Raw genomic sequence first — 19,401 nt, 5'->3', positions numbered from 1 at the left:
TGGCTTCGATTGCCAGTCAGTGATTCTTGTTGTGTTGCTCTTTTTAAGATCAGAGAGCTGCAGTGTTCAGTATTTTCTCCCCGTGAAGGTACTTGTGCACTGTAATCAAGACATTCTCAATTTTGGTAGATAAACTCAGCCAACTGAGTTCTCTCGCTCACCCTCTCTAAGGCATTTTCACATTCCACCAGTAATTTTTGAATCTTTTTTTGCATCCATTCCAATTACTCAGCTTCTCTTTTAAAATGTAAATATCCAAATTGCATCCAAAATTCCCAACTCCCACAGCTGAGACATACAGAAGTATAATCACTTACTGCTAACGGTAATTAAAAACAAGAACACATTCATTACTTTCACCCTGGGACTGCACTGGGAACACGTGGAGCTGTTACTCACTCTGGTCCTGGGTATGGGTATTTTTGTCATGTTAACATTTTATCAGTAATGATTCTGGATCTATTTTCAGCAGTGATTATGAACCACTGAATCTCTTGGGTCCCAGCAGGACCCTTCTCTGAGCCTCCCCCATTTCATTACGGTTCTCTTTGAACAACCACTTCTGAAAGGTGTGATTGTCAGAAAACACCAAGCTTTGCAGGGACTCAGATGGACTCAGTTCACTCAAAGAAAACTGAAAAACAAAAGAACAAAATGACTAACATTACGCTCCTTCATTCACATTCATCGCCTTTTGCATCCCTTCCCTGGGGGTGGCAGGTAGCTCAGCCCCGTTTGCCATCCTCTCATCAGGTCAGAGACTGCCCCAGGCAGCTCCCTTAGAAATACCGACACGAGGTTTCTAGACCTACTGAATTTAGAAATGTTAATTTTTAATATTAAGCACTGCTAGTGAATGAAATCACCTTTCCAGTTCTCTTCCATCATCACTAGCAGTTTTACCACCTGCACCTAGCAATGGCCCTTATCCTACCATGGATTTACTCCGAACTTCTGCTCTTTATCACCCTCTCCAAGCACTCCCACCCATGTATTTTTCTTTTCCTTTGGCTATTGCTTTCCTTATGCACTCCCACCCGTGTATGTTTCTTCTCCTTTGGCTACTGCTTTCCTTATTAATTTTCTACACTTCGTAACTCTCATTTTGAGTTGATTGCTGTCTGCTTCCCCCTTTCTTATTTGTTTTATATTACTTTACATCTAATTTTTCCCTTCATTTCATCACTGAAACAGGATGGGCGGTCAGCCAAAGTTGTCTCCCTTCTCGATTGCAAAATTATTGGGTTTTTGGCCATTTAATACCTTTCACTTAGAAAACTGCCAATTCTAATTCAGTTTTCCATCTAATTTCTTCTTCACTACCAGACTTGATAAGAAATTTGCTCAGCTATGCCCTTTTGAAGCACCAATTACATTTATTAGCAGTCTGCGTGGCTGTATGCCTAGCTCCAATGTAATCAGGATTCCAACTTCTAGTTCTGCAATTCATTTATCTTCATCTGACATAAGCAAGACAAGACCAAGTAACTTCAAGTTTCATGTCTAACACTGCATTAGAAAAACAGGTCTAGGATACAGACAATGAACATTAGTCCTGACTACCGGGTTCCTTTCAACTGTAAAATAAATATGTATCTTTGTATTGTGCCTATGAAGAAAAACCAAGTGAGCGTGCACTGGCAGCTTAGTACCAGCTGAAAGTCAATAGTAACAGGCACATGTGTTTTGGTGAACTCATCCCCATTCACTTCTTATATAATACTTCCCAAAAGTTTAATAATTTTTTAACCACTCCCAAAAACAGAGAAAAATAAAATAAATTTCAAACACTCTGAATATATATACTAGCTTCCTACACGGAGTCTGAGAATGGAAGTCTTTTGTACCTTCTTGAATATCATAAGCTACTCAGGCAAGTTGCCTTTGCAATTTTCTGCTTCTCTAGCAGGCACAAAAATTTAAAGCATGAACTGAGTTTGCCAGACATAGTCATGGGTCTGATCTACTCTTTACAGCTCAATTAACTTATTTTGCCTGTTAGCCATCTTTATGTCCCCCTGTTTACCTTAGGATGTATTTTGCATTCTAGATTTCCCAAACAATTCTTAAACTGAAACAAAACACATAAAAATGTTTTAAAACACCTGAATATATTAACAGCATTGAGCTAGTGCTTCATTTGCTAAACAATCCACACTGAATATACAAATGCCTGTCATTTATGATAAATATGCTGCACTGAAACAGCAGAGAAAAGCTGGAGACAGAAAGGAGATGGTTGACAAGACTCACTGCTCCAAACTCTACACAGAGCTAAGAGAAAGGAGGGACAAATTTGATCAAAGAGCAAGCAGAAAGGTGAGTGTTACCCAGGATGAGAAAAGGCACCTGGGCCCAGAGCAGACATCCGTGTCGGGGAGGGCTCTGCCAGGCAGCTCCTGTGGCCCGAGGTCCGGGACAGGCAGCTGGGGCAGAGCAAGACTGGAAGGGCGATGAGGAGAAAGGGACTGACACAGAAAATAGGCAGCAGAGAAAAAAAGCCATTTAAAGACGCTCGGCTGAACATTGGTTTCTCTGCCAAGGAGCAGTGAAGGAACAAGGATGACTTGGATGGAACCAAAGGGCTGGGGGAGGGAAGGGAGCGAGATTTGACAGCTCAGGCAGAACAGATCAGAAAAGAAACTGGGCAGGAGAGTCCGCAGCCTCCAGAGAAATGCTCTTTCGGGCTCAGAACTGAAGCAAAAATTCCTGGCTCCAATCACACTTCTGTGTGGCCTCCCAGTGAAATGTGAAAACAAAAATTGCTGCTTCAGCTCAGTTACTCCCCACATCGCCTGCTTGGGTCAAGAACGGGTGTCCACACACAGAACCTAAAGGATTCAGTCCTGACACACACAACACCATGAGGCCATTTTTAAAGTTCAACTTCTAAAAACCTAATTATACATATCAAGATTCTGTAAGGTCAGGCACACAAAGATGGGCAGTTTTAGACAACTTCTGGGCAGCCTTTGATCACTTTGACCCAGTAGTGAAGGCTTGATCAGATACTGCAACATATAAAGTGGCCAAGCTAAGTGCACAAACTTGGTTTTGCCATTTCCTAACTTCTGAGTGCTTGACTTTGTACAGCCTTAATAAAGGTCTTTTAAAAGTAGTTTTGTGTGGATAATTGTGCGTGGGAATTTTGCCAACTCAAACACGAGGGAGTTCAAGAGGCTTTTCTAATCTTGTGAGTTTATCCACTGAAAAAAAAAGATTTGATTAAAAAAAATGAAGTACAGCTAAACTGGGAACAATACTTTACTACAGGCTGTTTTTCAGTTCTTCATAGGCACTTCAAAATCTTTTAAAAAAAAATCAAGAAATTAGGAACTTATTAAATAAGAATAAAATGTACTGATGCAGAAACATAAACAGAAATGCCAGATGTATAATGTCAACTTGTAATACACTGTTTCAATTAATTCTTCTTAATTCATTTGTTTTCTTAACTTCTTTTGTTTTGCCATCTGGAAAAGGCCATTTTATAACGACAGATCATAAGAGGAAAGATCCAAAGTTCAAGTTTGCTTCACGGAAAAGCAGCCTTCTTTCCGTCCTCATAGACTCTATGCTCCTTTCTGTAGTTTTCACATACACAAAAGCTTCAGGACAAACTTAGGCCTGAACTGGGAGGCAAGAAGATCTACACTGAAGTTTAGTAAAGTTTTCTAAAGTTTTACTCTTCAAAGTACAAGTGTGAAAGCAGTTCTATGGAAGGAAACGAAGCCACAGGAAATGACAGAGTAAATGACAGGTATACAGTCATTCTACAAGTGTGCAAGTGCATGCTTATTAAAATATTACATTTAAGAGACTTCTGGCTGGCTCTTACTTGTGTTATTTTAAAAAATAACCTACATGTATCCAGTAAAAAAAAAAATCAACCCATTAATAAAACAAATTTTATAGTTAAGCAGATTTGAGTAGTGGAAATGCGCAATCACTTTGTCCTCTGAAGCTAATCAAAATAATAGTTAGTTACAGCACAATGAGTAATGTCACTTTTGCACTGACACCCATTAGACAAAGTGATTCAGTATACATGAAGCTGTCAGCATAATATAAAGAAATCTTAATTGGACATGGTCAAAGGACCAGCATTGCCCTGCTTGAACAATAAATCCCACGATTTATCTAACTGTAACTGATGATTTATACTAGCATTGTGTCCCATTGTCAGCCTCTAATGAAGTGCAGCTAGAGAACTGCTAGGTTTCACATGAGCAAGCAGCCTTGCTCAGTAGTTGCTCTTCTGTCTAAAATGCCTGAATATTGGCTTATGCACATATTTCCTAATTAGTAAATTAAATTTGTTGACATGTATCCGATTACAGAGAATAGTAACTTCCACATACAGTACTGAACCAGTCTCACTCCTGTACAGATTATTTTATTCTTGTTATATTAGTGTTTCTGACAAAAAAAAAAAATCTCAAATATGTACACTGAAATTCACTCACCACCTGTCCCTTCTCAGTTTGCTCTCCTGAGGATTTGAGGAATGGATGCTAACCCATCTTCAAACACTGGAAAAGGGGCTCTCCAACCCCAAGCTGCTCTAGTGCTGCTGTGAAGTACTATTGCAGCTGTAACACAGCCACAACAAACACGAAGTTCAGAGTGCTTGTTTTACATGTTCTTTAATTTCAAACAGAGGGATTTTTGGTTGTGTTTTTTTCTCAGTTACTTTATATAGAAAACAGAACTCAGGATATGGCATTTCAGGACATCACGTAGAACAAGAGAAGTATAGTTTCAAAAACTTAATACTACTACACTTAGTCACTACTGTGCCCAATAATTACGGAATTGTTCTAATTAAGAGATGAAAGTGTCATACACATTTCTAAAGAAAAGGGATGACAGTTTTCTTTCCTTTAGGCAGCTGCAACATTAATTATCTTAAGACGTTAACAATCCATTTTTGTGTGCACGCCACTACATAAATATACTGACTGCTAAGTCAAGATTATAGTAAGAATTGCAAGTTTCCATGTGCAGCTAATAGAAACCCTTTATAGTTTATTGGTGAGAAGAAACTAGTGATTTGCAAAGTGAGGTTCCAACTTTATCCCACTAACAGCATTTCAGGACAAAAAAGTAGCATGGAATACCACCATCAAGCTATTACAATCCTGTATTTTTAGAAAATTACATTATGGTACATCAATCCCTCTCAACATGACACACACAGTATTATCTTGCTCTTCAATCCCTAAGGCTATTCAACAGGAACTTGAAACTGGGTGCCTGGCTTGCATATGCAATTGTTCCAGTTGCACATTCATAGCTGACAACTGCCAGTGCAGAGCAATAGTTATGATCATTCATGCATGGAATATTTGCTTTAAGATGTGGATAACTACATGGAAATAGTGGAAACCACTTTCCATTCATTTCCCAGTACTAGGCTTCAAGGCATTTTAACATCTATTTATGCCAAATTTGCTCAAAGAGTGCAGACAGGAGTGTAAAGCTGCACAAAATGAAGACTACCTAAGCAGCCTCTACTGGCTCTTACAAAAATTAACAATAAATGTATATGCAAGTGGGCATCTTAAAATAACAGTACGGACAATAATTAGATTAAGTAATAACTTGATTTCTACTATCATGTATCAATTACAGTTTTCTAATATCTGGTGTTATGTGAGGACACCAGACAATAATCTTATTTAGAAACTCTATGTTTCATGCATAACTACCTAAGATATACAATGCCCTCCAGAATAATTCACTTTCTATGAATACTTCATGAAAACATTTGCTCTGGTGTCATCATGTAAGAAACAACTTACAAAAGATCCAGGTGCCTTAAGAACATCCATCCAATATAATTTTGCAATGTATCTACAGACTGGCCTTTTAGGAACCTTGGAAGAAAAAACATCCTTAAGATTTCTTTCTACTGCATATGAAAGAAGGGTCCGGTCAAACGGACAGGTAATAAGGATTCCAACTGATCAGTCATTTTACTTTAAGCTCAGCAAAAGCATTACCCAGACAATTCAGTGCTACTGTCTGTTCAGGTTGTTGTCAGAAATGGTTAGGAAAGACCTCACAATTTTGTTAACTTCCAAAATATAAGCAGTTAATCTAACAGTCTCTTTTAGGACTGATGGTGTGGGTCAGCCCCAACTGCAGGCTGCACTTGTTACCAACAGATCCTTAACTAAGGTCCTCTGTTGGTCTCCTCCATCACGTTTGTAAGGCATTTAGCAAAGCATGAGAGTGTTTTCTGGGACTTCTTTATAATCCTGGGGTGCAGACAACAGGAACAACTTTGCTCACAAATGATTTAAAGTTCCATGTTGTCACAGATCACTAAGAAGTGACTACTGAACACTGGAAGGAGGACAGACATTCTGCCAGCCTTTCCCTTCATCTGGGAGCTGCCTGTGCCAGCAAAGTCAACTGCGGTAGCTAACAGTGTGTGTAAAATTTGCCTGGAACAGTATTACAGATACACTGACAACAGACCAGTTTAAAGCTTCAATCCTCCCCCTTTACCCTGCAAAGACAGTGATTTTTTTTTTTTAAACAAACTTTTTTGAGGCTGTTTTTCATCAGAACAAAGGGCTCTCAAAAAAAAAAAAAAAAAAGATCTCAAAAGATCAAGATATTTACAGCCTCTTAAAAAAAAAATACTGCATAGCTCTGTCTCCCTTCAGTAAAGGTTTTTGCAAATACATTCTTCGAAGTCATGAAAACTAACTTTGCAACACCACTCACAACCTTTTTCTGAAAAGGTTCTTTTAAAATGTTTCTCATGTAAAAGTTTTCATTCGCTTCTACTGCCTGTAAAGTACTTTTTTCTTGATCAACTCTGCCCAATTTGTCACACTGAGCTCACTGCTTCATTCTTTCCAGCTCATCTCCCATTTCTGTGCCCTTCGCAGGCGTACTTTAATAGCTTTGTCACTTCCACCCTGAGCAGACAAGGCACTAGCATTTTAAAATGCTAAAGATACACCTCTCATTTGCTGAATCTTTAGGAGGTACTTCCAGAGTTGTGTTCATAAGCTGAACACACCAGTTAAGATTTTTTTCCTCCAATTTTCTTATTAAACCGCACATAAAATTTCCACTTATTTGCACTTGCAAAGCAGGAAACCCTTGAGACACAAGTGGAACAAATATAAAGGTCAACGAGTGTAGCAGACAGGCTGCAGCCCAAACAGCTTTCTCAAGAAATCACAGGAATAATAAAGGAATGAAAGAAGTCACTTAAAATAGGTATCTTAATCCTGAAACGTGTTACAAAAACTTTTGTCACCAATGGTTTTTGGACCTACCATCTAAGAATATACAGGAATTTACCTGCTCAAAAGCTATTTAATCTACTGAAGTTCAACATGTTAAAACATACTGAGTTTATGTATTTTGTACTAAAAGTATGCTTAGAAACAAAATTACCTTAGCCTTACTTTCAACATGCTATCAAGCATCTTAACTACTGAATCCAACTAAACTGAAAAATAGGAAGTTACCTTGTACCTCAGCAATCAGCATGGTTACTCTCAACAACACTTACGTATATCAGGCTCATGATGGGGTTGTTTGGACTGATTTTAAAATTAGGCTGGGAAAAAAAAAAATCATCCTGAAACAAGGCTGCAAGTTTCCTTATGCCATAAACAAAGTTGACAGAGAACACTGTTTCCTCCCCCCTCTAAAACTGTGAGAACATGACAAAAGTAACAAAGGAAACATCAATTTGGGGGCTTTATTTAATTTTTCTTTTCTTTTTTTTTTTCTTTTTTTTTTAAGATGCTACATAGTCAAACAGGATTGGTCTTTTACGGCATAGGACTAGTTTACTACTAATATTTTTTCCCCTAGATAGACTTATTTACATACAAAAACAGTTTCCTGACCACTGTTTCTCCAATGCTCAGATGATCAAAACTCCCAACAATTGTGTAGTGCCCAAAACACCAGGAGGCAGAAGAATCTCGCATCACTACAGCAGCAAATTTTTAGTTCTAGTCACTGGCTTTAAACAGGTGCCTTTTCATACCATAAAGTATTAGTCAATTTTGTGACAATAAGGAAACATGAGATGAAATACATTAAATAAGTTAAATATGCATTAAACATCTCTGAATAACATTTTAATTCAACTAAATGAACCAACAGCAATGTAGCTTGGTCCCTTTATGAGAACAAGGCATTGACCTTTATTCCAAATGAGCGTCATACCAGTCAATATATGCCTCTTAATGATGCTTAGCACATTCAGCATTGCCACATAAAATTCTTTTCAGCTTCTCACTATTCATTTAAGTGCCAAGAAATTGATAACTTGCACAGAATTGAAGACACTGACAGAAACTGTTAAATTTATGAGCAGAATGGTGGATTAACGTATTTTACAGGTTATCAACACCTCCTGCCTAACCCAGCTCCAAACATCCAATAGGGCCAGCTCCAGCAGTGGAGGAATAGTTTTTTTCTATTTTTCCTTTTTTTATTTTTTATTTTTTAAAAAGAGGTAATCCAGCAACATGTACCAGGGTCTAAGAATGTTTAAAATGACATATACAATATTCCATTGTAGTGTTAAATCATTATTTTCTCCCCTCCCTTCATCACTGAAGCATATTCTCTTTCATTCATTCACTCATTGTACATTTTAAACTTTCTAGATTATGTTACATAGTATTTGTGCAGGGGTAATTTAAAGGCAAGACCTGTGAGATGTCATACATTAATTTTTTTTTTTTTTAAACATTGTTATGAATAAATTTAATCCAATGATATGGCAGAACCATCAAACCAATTTACAATTTCCAGCATGCTGCCTCTACAAGGCTATTTTTCCTATAATTACACCAAAGACAAAGAACAAAACCACCAAAGCAAGTAGTCTGGAGCTGAGCCCTTCGTCCTTGACAGCAGCTGCAGAAGCAGATATTGGGTTGTTTGTCTGGGGTGCCTTCCTCATCCGCAGTCCATCTTCTTCCTAAAGGAAGATATGTTGATCATTTCTACCAAAAAAAGCGCTTTAAATGTTCACCCTTATCATATTTATTTTAGGTGAGCATAATATAGGTGAAAGCTAATTTACAGCTAGTTTAGAGCTCTATTTCCTAGATAATCCTGAGAAGGAAAGGGTAGTGAGGTAGGAGAGGAATTCTCTATTCCTAGCAAAGCAAAAACCCCATGCTCTCGGAAGTTTTCTCCTGCTGACTAAGGTAACAGGGGAAGCAATGAGAAAGCCTGCAAGAACACTTGTCCAAGGTCTGGAGACAGCTCCAGACCTTGAAAAACAATGATGGAGGGAACAGCATGAAGATGCTTTTCTTATTCTATAAGCAAATATAGTGCTGTCGGGGAAAATGCTTTTCATTATAACTAAAAGAGGTTGTGAAAAACATGCAACTTGAAGGCAATTATACTCATCATTCCCCTAGTTAGATGTCACAAGCACATTTTACCAGCATTTGAAGGGAAATCTATTTCTCCCATCATATTAATGCTGACATTTTGACATGAAACTAATGGCAATAGTTAGGGTATTTTCTTGGTATGAGTTTGACAGCTCTCTTGATTTAAAGATGTATCAGACAACAGATAAAACATCATAAACACCAGATATTATCAAGTGGAGACAACGTTCCCCACCTCTGGATCTAAACTGTTGTGCAGCACAGCTGTGTGTTAGCACACTCCATCCACACACACACAGAGCACATTAGGAGGTGGTAAAACAAGCCTTTTGTGACCTAACTTGTATACAGCTGAAACAACAGTGTTAGAATTTTTTATGTAATAGAGTATTACAGTGCAAAACTCTAAGATACTGAAGCAAAAACCTTGAGTCTATACATAAAAAAAAAAAGAAATAAAGTTGCAATAAAAATTACCACAGTCTTAAAAACTGTCAGATAAGTGAAATTCAAAAGACTTGGGGTATGTCAGAGTCTCACTTCTAAATTTAAAGAGGCATCCTAACATTCTGGAGGAAAACAAATTTTTTTAAAATAAATAAATTTATTAAAAGTCAGAGACGACCTGATACCTCCCCACTTCTGTAAGTCTGGATGGGGACAACTGACTTCCATAAAGTAATAAAGTAATGTTTATCTAATAGTAATTTTACTGCTAGAAATAACACATTTTTGTTTTAAATATTTTTGAGTCACTTTTGACAGTGATTCTACCCTGACACTGACAGCACCTGGTGGCTGGCGGTACTTTAACATTTCTGATGCTTTACAAATGTTTCTAACACTCCACAACAGGAACAAGCAGTTCACCATTTTAAGATGTTACTGTGAGGCACCAGCTCAATTCCAGGTATCTCCTGTAGAGTGTTTATTTGAGACTGATTCACAAAAAAGTAAAATAAAATCACATAGCACTAATAGCATTGTGAGACACTGGCAAAACGAGAATACAAGAAGTTAAGGTCTCAGCTACATACATATATTATTTCTATGTGCAAAACAAAACTGGTTTACAAATGTTTAAAGAATTTCTGCATGCAGCCAGCCGAGCAGCATCAGAGCTGACAGAAGAGAGTTCCTTTCATTGGGCTCCAATAGTCACAAGTTCCAAATTTTCATTGGTTGTGTTATCTGTGAAACTAGACACTTACAACAAATGGAACTACTTCAAAAAGTTTTTCAGCATGGTGATAAAGGCTTCTCAATTACTTAATTTCACAGTGATGTGCTGGATATGACAGGAAGCATATTTCCTATTATTTTATCTATCCTTGGTCATTTCAACTGCATATTATAGGTGCAACTACTAAAACACTCAGTATTTGTACAACACTGCCCTCATGCTCCCATCAGTTTGAGAGAACAGGGCCAAATCCAACAATGAATGCTTAATTCAGACTCAGAAAATTAGGTGGGAAAAGAAAAAAAAAAAAAAAAAGAGGGAATTCATTACTTTGGGTTGCTATCCAATCAAGTTCCTCTGACTGCACAACTTGTATGCTCCTTTCAAAGGAATCATTGATTTCAGGACTTTTTATCACTTTACAGAGAGAAATCTGAATATATTTTAATTATAGACAAAATGTTGTGCCAAGGTCAGGCAACAAAACCTTTAAGTTGGAAGTTTCTTTTCAGGAAAGGGTAAATCCGGAAAAAAAAAAAAAAAGAGTATCTTTACCTTAAACTGTTTATTCTCCTCCCGTAACCTCTGAACTTCTACTTGAAGCCTCTTATAGTCTTCCATTACTTTCTTAACTTCAGTGTCATCCAAAGAAGAACTTATTGATTTAGACATTACAGAGGAATCTGTCTTTGTTGCAGTTGTGGATACAATTTTATTTATTTCTATGTCATGCTGTTAAAAAAGGATAGAGTGACTTTTGGTTAGTTATTAACACCACACCACACACCTGATATTTAGGAGGAGAAGCAGGTAAAATTGTCTGTGCACACCTGAAACATGCCTGTATCAAAAGAAATAAACAACATTTTTCTTTCACCTTTAATTCCCCTTTCTGTTTCACAGAAAACAGCAGATCAGCAGCAGTTAAGTGCAGACAGAAGGACCTTGACTTTTCAGTCCCTTCATATACAGAAAAGAAAATATCCTTAGACCATGTCCCACAGTATGAATGGGAACTTAACTTACTCACAGTCTGCTCATGGAGTATTAGTGGTCTCCTCAGCTTTCCCTCTGCAAGCACAACACAAGCAGCTACTCCAGGAACCAGGGTACTGCTAGCAACTACCCACCTGCTCTGCTGCAGTTCCCACCGCTGCTGCTATCACCTCTCCATCTTTCTGCGTTTATGTGGTGATGGAGGAACTTGCAACCCAAGTTAGGAAACAAACTGCAGACCTCAAAGCCTCCTCCCTTTCCTGCCTCTGGATCCTCTTCATGTTGTCACTTTAGAATGCAAAGAGCCTGGCTCTCATAAAAAATAAACCACTCTCTTCCCCACCCAAACTGCCAACAAAGTCTTAACATGAAGACTTTTATTTATACCTATAAAGTAATAGGATCTTGTTACTATCTGTGCTGTGCTTTGCCCTAATGAATTTTAGGGGTTACAGAAAAAGTTACAACTAAACAGAATAGCTGTTAAGTTTCATTTAATTCAGATTTTTTCCTTCCTCTCATCACATCTCTAAACTGGAAACACAGGAGGTACCCTGGCCTAAAACAAAAGCACCCACTTTTAGAGCAAATGTTCACTGCCTGGAGCAGGCAGAGCAGACACAGTGAGACTACAATAGTGACATTATAACAATACATAATCATTAATCACAAGATGTCCAGTGCAATGAAGAACAACTGTGCCTTCAATACCTGCATACTAGGAAACATTTTTCAGTTTATTCAATCCATTATCAGTTCTACGTTTGACACTACATACTGCCATTGAAATTAATGTGTTCTTTACCCTAACAAAAAAGGATCCCACAATGTTATAGCTGCTAACTGCAATATAATCCCTAACTGCATTTGTGTCCTTTTTACTAGCTTTCTACCAATTTACTTGCTAAAATCAGTGTTGTATCAAAGAAGCAAAGGGGAGTGTTGGACAGGCAAATTTATACTGTTGACAGTTATAACTGCTTCAGTATAAAACTCTGAGTTTTATGACCATCAATCAGCATTTTTCAAATTTTTAAAAAATATTCTTTATCTTCTAATCTTTCACTAAATTAAAACAGATCAACTCAAAGATTTCTTTGTAGTTGTGTTGCACTTACATTGTTCAAATTAGCTGTTAGTTACATTAAGCATCACTAAGATTTTAAATAGTTTATATTGTGTTTTCAAAGGGTGATGCCATCCAGGCAGTGAAACAGAGGGTTCTGTCTTTTGCTTATATAGCTGTCTGTATAAACATGCCATTTTACATGATTTACTGTGGTATTAAGTTAAAACACTCAATATGCATCTGTAAATACTCACAGGCTTATCATTTTCTGCTGGTAGCTCAAACACACATCTAAGTTTCGAATCCATAAGTTCTTCTGGTTTTGCTTCTTTCCACTGGAATAATTTAATATTAAACACATTGGTATAATAAGGAAGATGGAAAATGCAGTGTATTATGTAAACAAATGACATCATCTTACTCAGGAAAAACCTCACAGGTGTTTATCACATTACCATTCACCACACACGATGAAAAACAAAACCAAATACATGTGAGTGGTATCATAAAGACAGACCAACTACTACGAAGAAAATAATTCTAGTTAGTCTGAAATTTACACAGGTAATTTATGAGAACTGGGAACTGTGTAAGAGTAATTAACAAAGATAGGGGGAGCTATGGTCCTGATTTTAAAAAAAAAAAAAAAAAAAGAAGGGTGCATTCAAAGGAAGGGAGGTTAACACAAACCCAAATCAGTAACAATGTTAGTTTTGAAGTCTCTGTACAGTGGAGACCCTATTCAAGCTTTTCAAATGTCACACGAGGTTTTCTTCTGGTATGAACCACAGGACTATTCTTCCCCCTCCTGAATTTGCACCTCCTTATTTTTCAGCATCAATGTATATACAACAACAGGTATGCGAAATAAAGAAAAGGATACCTTCCCCTCTCATTCTTCTCTCCCCTTCAACTAGGGAGTCCACTGTAAAAAAAGCTTCCTTCCAATATTTTTAATCGGGATTAACAGTTACAAATCTTTGCTCGGTATCGGCTGTAACCCTGAACTGAAAGACTGATTCATAGTAGTGATATACAGCAAGAAGTGTCCACATTTAAGTCCTGCCATTCTCACATGCTTCTCTTCACTATGACCACACTTCTGGTACCACCGTATTGCTCAGCAGATCTCAAGTAGGTGTCAAATTATGGCTAACCCCTGTGCAACCTGAAGAAGTATTTGACTCATCCTAAATAGCTGAATTGTACTTCAGTTCTTCTGCAGCTGAAGTCAGAATTCTATTTCGAGGTTGTTGGCTGCCTGTGAAGTGTTGAAAGGTTTATAGTACTCCAGTAATTTGTCTCACCTGTTTATCCAGAATAGGAAGAGATTTGGAGTGTGGTAACAAAACTGAGAACTGATCAAGTGTTATAGGAAAAGAAATCATATTGGTCTGGAAGCTCTGGAAAACTGAAAAGGCCATCTAGGTCCTAAAAAAAATTCTTTGCTAGCAGAATAATATTTTTCATGGTATAAAGTAACTCATAAAAATTAAAGAGTTAGAAAGAAAGGCAGACTGGCTTATCTTTCTAGTGATGCAGACATTTTATTACTATTGGTGCTTCTCCCACTGGATCTTATTTTGAGGCCATTAAACAAACATAGTTCCATAAATCTCTTTCAGAAGGGAAATTCTTAACCCTGCAGAGTGCCACAGCTTTAAAATGCTATTCAGAAGATGCATATTGTAAAGACTACTGTAAAAAAAGCCATGATAGGTATTCTGACTTTTTTGGGGGTTGGCTTTTTTGTTTTTAAGTAATATGTATACATACAAATACACACAGGCCCCACACTTCAGAGTAAAGGCCTTTTTTTCTTTTTTATTGTGTCCTCAATAGCTACTGAGTATTCTCTCAATATAACAAAAGCTAGACTAGAGAAAGCTTCCTTGTACCTTCTTGCAGCAGCAAATCTTGCTGTTACAGGAAAGCCACCAGTTGACATACTGGTTTGTTCCTTTCAAAGTTGTGTTAATGTAGCCTGACATCTTATTTCTACATCTTTTGTCCTTCTTTGCTTTAGCACCTACATGCTTCTGTTACTCTCATTTGTAATCCACCGGACAAAATGTGAGGGCTTTCATTTACCTAAGCCACAACAGACACATGAAGGGATAAAGAAAAATACAATACTTTTAAATCCTCATGGTTCTTGCTGGGAAAACAAACTGTTCAAGGGTTGACTCGAGATAGAGTAGAGGCATAAAATATAAAAGATGTTACAGATTTAGAATATATAGTTCAAGTCTGCCTTTCTAAAAAAAAATAAATATATATATATATACTGAAAAAAATTATAACTACTTAACATTTGTTTCATGGCTTGGCATCCCATTACTGACAGCAGTGTCCTAAAGAAGCAACCAGAACTGTGTCTTTCAGAGCAAGATTCCTGGGGCTCAAAATAAAGGGAAGACACCTTGCCATGCACAGACATGGAAATCTGGCAAAGCTTTCAAGGATCGTTCCAGCATGGTTTGACAACAGCCCTTAAGCAACAAAGTAAAAGGTCTTATACAATTATATAATCAGAAAGAAATCCATTTTAATTAATGCAATACTTACTACTGCTTCCATATCTGAAGTATCAGCTGGAGCAAACATAGATTGAACCATAAACTTGTGTTTACTTTTCTCATTAGGGTCATAATCAAAAGGCTGTAGCATCACTGCAAGAAAAAACCCAAAACACCTTGTGTTAACACTGCTCTGATGCATAGTCATGCACTGATGATATAGTTACCACATTTGAGAAATACAAACGTTGAAATGGTTTCAAGTTGTATGTCTGTTATGACCAAAGCAGCAGCTGAGATCAGGAAGCTCACTTTAAAACAAAATTTTTCAAGAAGATAAGAAAAACAGACTTTCAGTCTGTCTAGGTTTTTGTCTGAGAATTTTGGAATGCTGATCACTGTACAATATTCCATACACGGCTATGGCAAGATAATAATAGTAATTTATAGTAAATAGGATCATTTACGCATCTTCTGGGACAGAGGAAAAAATTCTCAGAGAAAGCATTTTTTTTTCTTCCTCAATCCTTGACGCAGAAGTAACAAGCTGGCATTCTGATTAGTTGCACACAGTATTTGCTGATGGTTCCTGAGAAAAGCTACAGAGGCAAAGTCGAGCATTTTAAGCCCTGACGTTCAAGTCTCAGGATGGAAATTTCCTCTATAAAGTTCAAGCATCCCACGGTATTTGTTTTATCAAGTACAAGCATTTCTCTTCCAAAAATAAGTTGCTGAAAGTTTGTTACCAATTTATAGCTGGAAGTTTATGGTTAAATGCTATATAAATTTTGCCTCTGAAAGGTGTGCAAGAAATGTAGTTCTCTCAATTCAGAAAAAACACAAACATACCAGAATGTACTTATGCAGAAAATGATTGTGTTCAAGGGGTAGGGAGCAAGGAACAGCAGGTTCAGGGGGTGCGTGTGATTTCTTAAATTTGTTTTGTTTTGTTTAGTTATTTAACATTAGGATTTTCCATGTCTTTTCTTTTTGGATAAAGAACTAACATGTTGAAGTAACTTGAAGAAGAAGAGTTATGTATTTCATTTACATGGAATATTCTTTAATCACAGTTGTCACTCAGAACCCCTACATTTTGCAAGTGACACTTGGATATTCAGCTACTGTGACATTAACAAACACAGGTTTGGCTTCAACATGACACAGAACATATGTGAAAATAAGCAAAGCAGTTTACACAAACATGTTATTAGATAGTTCAAAAAGCTACCACCCCCTCAAATTTAAAATGAAGCTTGTATATACTGCGATGACTGCCAACATAAAAAATGGTATAAGGTTTAAAAATTCACATTTTTGAGACCCATGAGGCTACTTGAGTCCTCAATGAAATCACTAAGAGGAAAGCAGTTCAAGAAGCGGGATTACTTTCAAGTATGAGTGCTATTAACATTATATGCCTTAATTAATATGCACTAATTGTAGGGGTTTGTCATATAAAAGCTGTATCCAAAGATTTTATTTATTGCAAATGAAGGCAAGTCAAACCAATATGCCTCCCTCAATGAGCCAAATATGTTACAGCTGTGCCATCTTTATTATGCACACAATCTGTGGCTATCAACAGCCACAGGCCTTTAAAAGCCAGAAGAGAAAGAAGGTGGCAAATTCTCTGAGGAGGTGCTTTAAAAACTATTATACATTTTAAACTCACCTTGCAGTAATCAAATACTAGTCCAAAATAAATGTTTGCAAATTAACATGCTACTTTTAAAACTCTTTTTCCAAACAGAAGCGATTGCACTGTGAGAGCACATGTATTTCGATACTGCATGATGCATCATTGAAAAGCAGCTGCGTAATTTTTTTCTCCCCTGCAGCAGACACCTAACTTATTTCATATCTACATGATGTGTAAGAACCAACTGGGTAGTCAAAACTATCCACTGTTTATGGAACTTCTCCAGATCTGCAGTTTTATCAGTTTGCCTTGCTGAGTGCAACTATAAGCTCATTTGAAAAATCATTATTTCCCAAGTGATAGTGCTGAAGCCATTCTCAAACACCAAACGATTGCTGATCTGAATTCCATTCACTGACTCGTAAGAGCAAGCAGCTAGAGAGGGCTCGACAGTACAAACGTTGTTAGCACTTGTATTTTTAGATCAATACATGAAAGCCACATTGACACAAATTATTCAGCAAATGTCTCGTAAGCCAGATGGGAAGCTCAAAAATACGTACTTTATTCAAGAGGAAACCAAGCCATTTCAACATTTATTCACATACTATTGGGGGTTTCTGTGAAAAATCAGTTCCATGTAACTACCCTAACTACTAGAGAATTTGCTCTGTCAATGTAGCTCCTTTGTTCTGACTGGAAATTCCATACCTTATGCAAAAGCATATACCTACAAAATGCCTTATCAAAATAATAATCTCATCTGGTCAAAAGTTTCTGACCAGCTTTCATCAGAATGCAGAGAAACAAAATGATTAACATGATCTTCAATTTCACAAACACCAGCATCCATCCATTAGGCAGAGAGATGTATTTCAACCACTTTCTAAACTGATCACCCTACATCTAAAGGACCAGAAGTATCCTACCACAAGCAAAAACTGCAAAGTCATTGAAAGATCAATGGAATGAGGAGTAACACGGGTTATAGTTGTCAGCCCACCTGTCTGTCTCAAAATTCAAACACAAAGGACAACCACCTTACGTACATTGTGTTTTGAAGTGTTTCCAAAGAAACTGATACCAGTTTTCTCATACATTCCTGCTACACCCTCCCTTTTTTACACAAGGCCCTCTGTCAATAAAGGAAAGGCAGTGACCACCTAATATGCTCTTTCCTTTTCCTAAAACAGTTTACTGGCAAAGTAGTAATAGTGTCGGAAGCATTAAACTCTTTTGGTTTCCCTAGAGTAAACCCCGCTTTCTCAAGGAACAGAGGAAATTTGAAGCAAGGAACATGGAAGGAGGCAAAACTCTACCTGTAACGCCTGCCACGATCTAGCACTCCCTTCCAAGAGCAGAAGAAACAGAAAAGTCTCTCTGCTCAGTCAGCCAGCAACCTTCCTCTAGTTTCCACCTAAATTTATTAATGGCCTGTTTACTTGGTCCTGGACCAATACTGCCCTTATGCTTAAATATCAAAGAAGGGGAAGTGTCATTTGCTTCTGGTGCATTCCAATACATCAATCACAGTAACTCTTGGCCTTCTGGTAAACTGAGTAAGCCAGACTCAGTGGGTCACCTCTGGGCCAGGCTCCCCATTCATTCTCTGCACCTGTTCTTGCTTGAACTGCCACTCTCATTATACATGCAGGAATTTTTACTAGTGCCTTGGACAATAGCATTTATACCCTCTTATCTCTTCCGTTATCCAGCCTGTTTGCACATACTACATTTGCCTTATTCACAGCCATATTATGTCAGCATCTTGGTCAGCCTAGCCAGCTCCCTTTGTTTAACAAGCTTGCAATTATACCAGGAGTATTTTATTCTCCAAGTATGTGAGTTTGCTGTTTTTCTGATGAAACTCATTCTCTGTTTCTCTTACTGTAGCCTTCAAGGACACCCAGTTCTGCTGCATATCTTCAGCTTCCCATCATCGTCAGGGTTTTTAATGCACTCTTTGGCCTGAATTGCTTATAAAAACGTTAAACAAGGCTAGTACTAAGAATCATTCTCAAGAAATGTCACTAGTAACTTCCTGCTATTGCATTTCCACCCAGCACATCACTGTTTACTCTTAAGTAGACCATTCAATAGTCTGTGAATATATTTTTCTTTTTGAGCTTTATTGATAGTTTTCCCAAATGGCACTGCATGAAGTTCTTTATGGTCTGGATAGTTCAAATCTACCACACTTATGTCACCTTTACATACAATACCCAAACGAGCTACAAGGGCAAGCCTCAAGATCATTGTGCAATTTGATCAGCTCTGCTAGAGGTGAGCAAAGGACACTTGCATCTACAGAATCTGCTGCACCACTTCACATTTGTTCCATGTTTACATAGTTCTTCCTGTAAATATTTCAATAATGCTAAAAAATGTTGAATCTGTGAAGATATTCTCCTAAAGCACACGGACAAAACCAAACCAAAACTTGGCAGTTGCTACACAGTCCTGGGAGGGCTGGGGGAACAGCGTGCAGCAGTGACACTGCCTCAGGAGAGCTGGGGCTGCAGCAGTAGTCGGGACAGGATCCGTGTCTTAGCGAAAGGGGCAGCCCTACTGCGCCTGAAAAGCAGGGCAGCTGC

General features: G+C 37.6%; 1 protein-coding gene across 2 annotated transcripts in view; it reads right to left on the bottom strand.

The window, feature by feature from the left end:
• Nucleotides 1-6,654: 6,654 nt before the first annotated feature.
• The window catches only part of VAPB (VAMP associated protein B and C), a 33,207-nt gene continuing 20,460 nt past the window's right edge, over nt 6,655-19,401 (bottom strand). Inside the window, exons 3-6 of one of the 2 annotated variants that reach the window (XM_074920208.1) lie at nt 15,215-15,318; nt 12,901-12,981; nt 11,369-11,422; nt 6,655-8,971 (exon numbers count right to left, since the gene is read on the bottom strand). In XM_074920208.1, the coding sequence (XP_074776309.1) occupies nt 8,813-8,971; nt 11,369-11,422; nt 12,901-12,981; nt 15,215-15,318 (398 nt within the window). In that variant the 3' untranslated portion in view covers nt 6,655-8,812. Of the gene's footprint in view, nt 8,972-11,136; nt 11,314-11,368; nt 11,423-12,900; nt 12,982-15,214; nt 15,319-19,401 lie in introns of both variants that reach the window. The other variant, XM_074920207.1, reaches the window with a different exon arrangement.

The sequence above is a fragment of the Athene noctua genome, chromosome 16 (assembly GCF_965140245.1).
Source record: "Athene noctua chromosome 16, bAthNoc1.hap1.1, whole genome shotgun sequence".
NCBI lineage: Eukaryota > Metazoa > Chordata > Aves > Strigiformes > Strigidae > Athene > Athene noctua.
This window is presented reverse-complemented; position numbering and strand designations above follow the sequence as displayed.